Source organism: Cucurbita pepo, chromosome 6, assembly GCF_057944985.1.
Source record: "Cucurbita pepo subsp. pepo isolate OVF chromosome 6, ASM5794498v1, whole genome shotgun sequence".
NCBI classification, from domain to species: domain Eukaryota; kingdom Viridiplantae; phylum Streptophyta; class Magnoliopsida; order Cucurbitales; family Cucurbitaceae; genus Cucurbita; species Cucurbita pepo.
This window is the reverse complement of record NC_141803.1, coordinates 5,782,915-5,790,405: the sequence shown is the minus strand read 5'-3', so window position 1 is coordinate 5,790,405 and position 7,491 is coordinate 5,782,915. Positions and strand designations below refer to the sequence as shown.

The 7,491-nt window shown below is 40.1% G+C and overlaps 1 protein-coding gene across 1 annotated transcript; it reads left to right on the top strand.

Annotated features, from left to right (window-relative positions):
• The first annotated feature begins 349 nt into the window (after positions 1-349).
• Positions 350-5,433, top strand: LOC111797519 (fructose-1,6-bisphosphatase, cytosolic). Its single transcript, XM_023680537.2, has 12 exons — positions 350-699; positions 2,276-2,323; positions 2,397-2,471; positions 2,550-2,611; positions 2,705-2,771; positions 2,860-2,973; positions 3,905-3,991; positions 4,293-4,363; positions 4,441-4,506; positions 4,752-4,838; positions 4,980-5,055; positions 5,145-5,433. The coding sequence occupies exons 1-12, from the start codon at positions 436-438 to the stop codon at positions 5,265-5,267; spliced, it is 1,140 nt and encodes a 379-aa protein (XP_023536305.2). The 5' UTR covers positions 350-435; the 3' UTR covers positions 5,268-5,433.
• The last annotated feature ends 2,058 nt before the right edge of the window (positions 5,434-7,491 follow it).

The window sequence follows — 7,491 nt, the reverse complement described above, 5'->3', positions numbered from 1 at the left end:
TGTTGGATGAAAGTGTCCCATATTGGTTAATTTAGGGAATGGTCATGCGTCGGTGTTGGATGAAAGTGTCCCACATTGATAGCCTCGTTCGAGGGGTTGGATGACAGTGTCCCACGTTGGTTAATTTAGGGAATGGTCATGGGTTTGACAATATTATAACAGTGCAGAGAGTTGTGTTCGTCTATCCATTATAATTTTTATTAAAAACAATAATTATTTATATGAATCCGACGTGGAAAAGGAAAAAAAAAAAAAAAATAGAAAAGAAAGGAGAGGAGGCAGAGGGAGGTTGAAGAAGACGACGAACTTCATTATCTGCAAAATTTGTGTCCATTCCCTTTCTCTGTCTCAAACTCAAAAGCAATCAGCCACCACTCCATTTCTACCCTTTTTCTTCCTCCGCCACGTGTCCCCCCTAACAAATGGTGTTTCTGTATGTATATATATATATATACACACACACACATACATTGCGGCTTCATCACATCCCTCGAATTTAGCACCTCATCCATATTCCTTCTTCTTGTTCTTTCGATTGCCATGGATCATGCGGCAGATGCTCAGAGGACGGACTTGATGACCATTACTAGGTTCGTCTTGAATGAGCAATCCAAGTACTCTGAATCGCGTGGGGATTTCACGATTTTGCTTAGTCATATTGTTCTTGGCTGCAAGTTCGTCTGCTCTGCTGTTAATAAGGTTGTTCTTCTCCCCTCTTCTGTTTTGCTCTGTTTTTGCTTGTTTTGGATATTGTTTTTGTTTGCTGTTCATTGCTTTTTTGTTTAGGGATTTGGTGGAATATCATATATGTTCTTGTTTTGCAGTATGATCATTACAATCCTGCTCTTTACATATATATAAGAAAGAATGTTATATTACGAATATGGTGGATACGAACTTATATGTAGCAGACCAAGCCATTACTAGCCTTTAACATGTTTGCTAGGGAGAGAGGATCTCACAATCAACTCGTTCCTTTTTCACAATCCACTCGTTCCCTTTTCCAATCGATGTGGGACCTCCCAATCCACCGGCATCCTTTGGGGCTTAGCCTCCTTGCTGTTACATCGCTTGGTATCTGGCTCTGCTACCATTTGTAATAGCCTAAGCCCACCACTGGCAGATATTGTCCTCTTTAGGCTTTCCCTTTCGGTCTTTCCTTCAAGGTTTTTTAAACGCGTCTACTAGGGAGAGGTTTCCACACCCTTATAAAGAATGTTTCGTTCTCCTCCCCAACTGATGTGGAATCACACAATCCACCCCCCTTCGTGGTCCAGTGTCCTCACTGGCACTCGTTCCATCTTCCAATTGATGTAGGACCTCCCAATCCACCCCCTTTGAGACCCAGTGTCCTTGCTAGCACACCACCTCGTGTCCACTCCCCTTCGGAGCTCAGCCTCCTCACTGGCACATTGCCCGTTGTTTGGCTCTGATACCATTTGTACCAGTCCAATCCACTGCTAGCATATATTGTCCTCTTTAGGCTTCCTCTTATGGTTTTTAAAATGCACTTGCTAGGGAGAGGTTTCCACACCCTTACAAAGAACGTTTCATTCTCCTCCCCAACCGATGTAGGATCTTACAATCCACCCCCCCTTCGTGGCCCACGTCCTCACGGACACTCGTTCCCTTCTCCAATTGATGTGGGACCCCACAATCCACTCCTTTGAGGCCCAGCGTCCTTGCTAGCACACCGCCTCGTGTCCACCCCCTTCGGAGCTCAGCCTCCTTGCTAGCACATCGCAGTGTCTGGCTTTGATACATTTGTAACAGCCCAATCCCACCACTAACAGATATTGTCCTTTTTAGGCTTCCCCTCAAGGTTTCTAAAATGCGTCTGCTAGGAAGAGGTTTCCACACCCTTACAAAGAACGTTTCATTCTCCTCCCCAACCGATATCAGATCTCATAGTAGTACTAGAAATTTTTCTAAGATATATTGAGATGTAAGTGAAAGAAATAGGTGCTAATTCGAGCACAGCTCAAAAGGAAGAAATAAGAAATAAAGGGGTGAGTGTGTGTAGCTAGGAGGAGAGAGAGAGAGAGAGAGAGAGCAAAAGGATAAGGTCCCAACTTTTTCTTTTTTCTATTACAACATGACAAAGGGTAAGACATGTTTTGTTCAAAGGTTGTCAAAATTATGTTCTACACCTCTCAATTCAACATTCCAAAAAGTACCCTTTTCCCTGAAAAGTTCAAACTGTTCTGTATTTGCTTTATGAACCATTCACTATGAAAAATACAGTTCTTTACCTATAAAAGTTGTCCTTCTGCAGGCAGGTTTAGCCAAACTTATTGGACTTGCTGGAGAGACCAATGTTCAGGTAAGATGGTATTCTTAGATAATCCATTTGTCTGAATTATGTCTGTACATTCAGTCATTTTCTTTGACAATAGGGTGAAGAACAAAAGAAATTGGATGTGCTCTCAAATGAAGTCTTTATCAAGGCTTTGGTCAGCAGTGGTAGAACTGTAAGCTGCTATCTAATTCTACAAATGACAGGACAAGTTTGTGGTGATTTACCTTAACAGCTCACAATTTGGTGGCAGTGTATCCTTGTTTCTGAAGAAGATGAAGAGCCGACATACGTCGAGCCATCTCGGCGTGGAAGGTTTGTTTTCGATTCTTGATGAACTCTGTCAGCTTACTATGATTGTCAGTATTGAATTTTAGTGTTGTTTGGTGTTGTTTTTCAATGGTAAAGGTATTCTGTGGTGTTTGATCCATTGGATGGATCCTCCAACATTGATTGTGGGGTTTCTATTGGAACGGTAATATCCATTTGTGTTCTTATGAATGAGATATCAAATGTTTTTGTTTGAGTATCTGTCCATTTGAATGTCTAGTTTTTTCGTGTAGATTTTTGGAATCTATCAGTTGAACGACAGCCATGAACCTAACCTAGAAGATGTCTTGCAACCTGGAAAGAATATGGTTGCAGCAGGCTATTGCTTGTATGGCAGCTCTTGCACGGTATGGACAATCTCACTCTTTGGCATTGTGCTGGTCGTGCTAAATGTAACCGACCAAGCCCACCGCTAGTAGATATTGTCCTCTTTGGGCTTTTCCTTCAAGGTTTTAAAATGCGTCAGCTAGGGAGAGGTTTCCACACTCTCTTAAAGATTGTTTCGTTCTTCTCCCCAACCGATGTAGGATCTCAGAATCCACCCCCTACAGGGCCTAGCGTCCTCGTTGGCACTCATTCCTCTCTCCAATTGATGTGGGATCTCACAATCCACCCTCCTTTAGGACCCAACATCCTCTCTGGCGCACCACCCGGTGTCTAGCTCTGATACCGTTTGTAACAGTTCAAGCCCATTGCTAGTAGATATTGTCCTCTTTAGGCTTTCCCTTCTCGGCTTCCTCTCAAGATTTTAAAACGTGTATGCTACGGAGATGTTTCCATACCCTTACAAAGAATGTTTCGTTCTCCTTCCCAATCGACGTCGGATCTTACAATGCACACCCTTTAAGGTCAAGTGTCCTCGTTGCACTTGTTCCTCTCTCCAATTGATGTGGGATCTCACAATCCAACCCCTTTTAGGACCCAATGTCCTCGATGACACACCGTCTGGTGTCTAGCTCTGATACCATTTGTAACAGCCTAAGTCCACCACTAATAGATATTATTCTCTTTGAACTTTTCTTTCTGGGCTTCCCCTGAAGATTTTAAAACGCGTCTGCTAGGGAGAGGTTTCCACACCCTTATAAAGAATGTTTTGTTTTCCTCTCCAACCGATATGGGATCTCAGAATCCACCCCCTTCAGGCCTAGCGTCCTCGCTCGCACTCATTCTAGTTATTATCAATAGAAGTCCTCGAGTCATGTAGAACTATATTTTCTTTTCTTAATTGTAAATCAAGTCTTAAGTTGATTGAATGCTAATACTCTTTTGTTTTTGCAGCTTGTTTTAAGTACTGGGACTGGTGTTAATGGATTCACTCTTGACCCTTCTCTTGGAGAGTTCATCTTAACTCACCCAGACCTTAAGGTGAAGAATTTCTTGCTTATGTTTCTCCTCTCTTCTCTTTGAGAGGCTAAAACTTAGAACAGCGCCTTTACTTTGCAAATAATGTTACTGTGAGATCCCATATTGGTTGGAAAGGAGAACGAAGCATTCTTTATAAGGGTGTGGAAACCTCTCCCTAGCAGACAAGTTTTAAAAATCTTGAGGGGTATCTGCTAGCGGTGGGCTTGAGCTATTACAGTTACGGGGTTGGTACTATTTTAAGAGATGTTTTGCTACTTTTGATCGTCCTGTATTTGATTCGATTCGTTTCTTCTGTTACCAGATTCCAAAGAAAGGAAAAATCTATTCAGTGAATGAAGGAAACGCGAAGAACTGGGACGGTCCGACCGCAAAGTACGTTGCGTCGTTTTGAATTCTGTTCGAGTTTGAGTTATAAGCCACATGAACTCCTAACTCCTTTTCTCTTTTAGGTATGTAGAGAAGTGCAAGTTTCCTACAGACGGATCATCCCCCAAGTCTTTGAGATATGTTGGAAGGTAGCCTTAAAATGTTTGAAACCTTTGATTTTAAAAATGTGATGCGGTTGGAGAGGAGAACGAAACACTCCTTACTAGGGTGTGGAAACCTCTCCCTAGCAAACGCGTTTTAAAAACCTTAAGGGGAAGCCCGAAAGGAAAAATCCAAAGAAAAAAATATCTGCTAGCGGTAGGCTTAGGCTTGAAATGTTAGGATGGGATAATGTAGCTTGGAAGTTCTGATGGTATAAGACTTTAATTAACAGCATGGTAGCTGATGTCCATCGTACATTGCTTTATGGTGGTATATTTTTGTACCCTGGTGACAAGAAGAGCCCCAATGGCAAATTGCGGTACGTTTTCCCGATCCCCTTTTTGAGAAATTATTCGAGGAGGCCGTCACAATGTGGCTGTTTATACATCGAATGGTTAAGAAGAGCGTGACGGTCCTAGTATGGCATTATGGAATGATATGTTTTTTGTCTTGATACCAGTGTGTTGTACGAGGTTTTTCCGATGGCGTTCTTGATAGAGGAGGCAGGAGGTCAAGCGTTCACCGGAAAAATAAGGGTAGTGTACTGCCATTGTAACGAGACGTAAAGAACCTCGAGAGTTCGTTTGAATTCGATCGATTAAGATAAATGTTCTATGATTTGCAGGCACTTGATTTGGTTCCAAAGAAGATACATGAGAGATCTCCCATATTTCTTGGTAGCTATGATGATGTTGAAGAGATCAAAGCTTTGTATGCTGCTGCTGAGAATGGAGGAATGAATGAATGAATGAATGAATGAATGAATAGCTTCAAAATTTACCACTTCTAGTTGATGTTGGCTTCATTGCATTTGTGGCCATACAATTCTAATGTCTTGTTCATTCTTCTTACTTCTTTAATGTTAATGAATGCATAAAATGTGGACATGAGAACGATTTCGTTTGCTTCGATTATCTTCAAGTTGTTCGGGACGGTAAGGAATTTGTTGTGGAATTGAAGGGAGTTGTAAAAAAGAAGGAACGAAAAAGAGGATTAGGTTACATGTAAGCTAAGTGTTATCGTCGTACATTTTCAATTGTGGTGTCATGATCTTGACACGATCATGACAAGCTTGATTTTGCTTGTTGGGGTTCTCCTTTTCTAATCGAATACAACTCATATAGAAACTAAGCTTGTTTGGTTGCACACGTTGTTCGTGCATGCATGTTCACTCGAAGTGATTCCAACTCACTTGCCTCTACTTTGGGCCAAGTCTTCAGGTTTGACTTTACATCTACGCTAGACCAAGGTCTTTCAAATGTACTATCGCATCTCATCTTATTGTTTTGATTTCTCGAAATACGATCCATGCTTCATGATGTTATCTTAAGTCCTAGGATGTCATTAGCCTTTGTTGCTCGCTCGGACACACTTGTGGAGAATAACCCATGAGTCAACTTTATCATTGGGATACTTTGGACATCCATCCATCTAGGTATTATCGAGACATGAACTCTCTTATGTCCATGTTGAGTCATCTCGAGGTTATGTACTAAAGAGCAACTCCATATACTAACCTTCAACTCAAGGGCAAGGGTGCAATATCAACAAACCCGTGTCGTCCAATACAGTCCTCGAAAAACCTATTCTAAAGGAACACACTCGGCTTGCAATGCTTGCCCACACCATGACACACATACGTATCATGATGTAGCTCACTTAAGGTCATAGGGGCAAGATGTCGTAGAGCGTTGACACCATATCTCCCCCTTCATTTTGAGCCATTTTTTGTTTGGTTGAAGTAGTCGTGATTTTGGTGAATGGTTATACGACCTCGTGGAGCGTTCATGAGGTACCCAATTGACCCCAAATTTGGCAAACTTTCATCTTTCATATAAATAGAGTTAACTCCAACGTCACATGCCAGAACCTCGACTTTTAAGGTTATGGCTCCGAACCTTATCCTAACCCTCTTTGAGCCTGTCTCTTACACTCTTGTCGTTATCGATCCGTCCAATCTTGCTTATTTCTCAGCTTGACTTTAATGCACATTATTCTTGGTATGTAGGATGATCCATCGTCCTTCTTGATCACATCATGACACTTATTTACCTTGAACCTCATGTGACCAAAAGCGCCATTTTCATGTCGCCACCTTGTTTTTCGACACGTATTCTTGTATTCTTAGTATGATTGTATCATTAAACATAAGAAGAAAAGCCTCTTCACATTGTTATTTATTTTAATTTGAAAAGGATTTCAAAAGATTTGAGAGAACATAGGGTGCAAATTCTTATCATTGGAATGGGCCGAAGTATTGTAAGCCCATGTTCAACAGGCCCAAATGCTTTGACTTCGACTTTTAAAAAGTCAATTTAAACCGACTCGTACTAACGAAGAAGACTTTCATTATGAAAAAAACTCTCGTTCATAATCTTTGTTCTCGTTCCATACATCTTTTTTAAAAGATATTACTAGAATAATTAGAATTAGTACACAAACTTTTATTTTTTTCATTTACGAGAATAACGACCGTTTTAAATAACGAGCACTCGTTCAAAAAAGTCATCCATGTTTGTTGTCCCGTTTCAAATGACCTCTCGGTAAGATAATATTAAATGACGTAAGTACGTATTTAAAAATATTTTTGTAATTACATTTTTATTAATTATCCTTAATTTTTAATAATAAAAAAAAAATTGTGGTGGTTGTTTAAAAGAAACAAACAGCATCAAATAAAAGAATGGCTATTAAATATGTTTTTTTTTTTAAATTTAAATAAAAAGAATTAAGAACAAACATGGTTACCATCCACTTTTTCTTGTCTCTATATTTTTAAAAAATAAAAATAAAAATAAAATAAATATTTTCATTGAAGTTTTATAATGTTAAATTCTTATTATTTTTTATAAAGTAATGTTCTTTAGCATCTTTGTACCACATTTTTCGGACCAATCGAAATTTCGGATTAGTTAGATCGGTGACTTGAACACATTTAAAACCCAACTCAATCCAACCCAACAAAAGCTTTC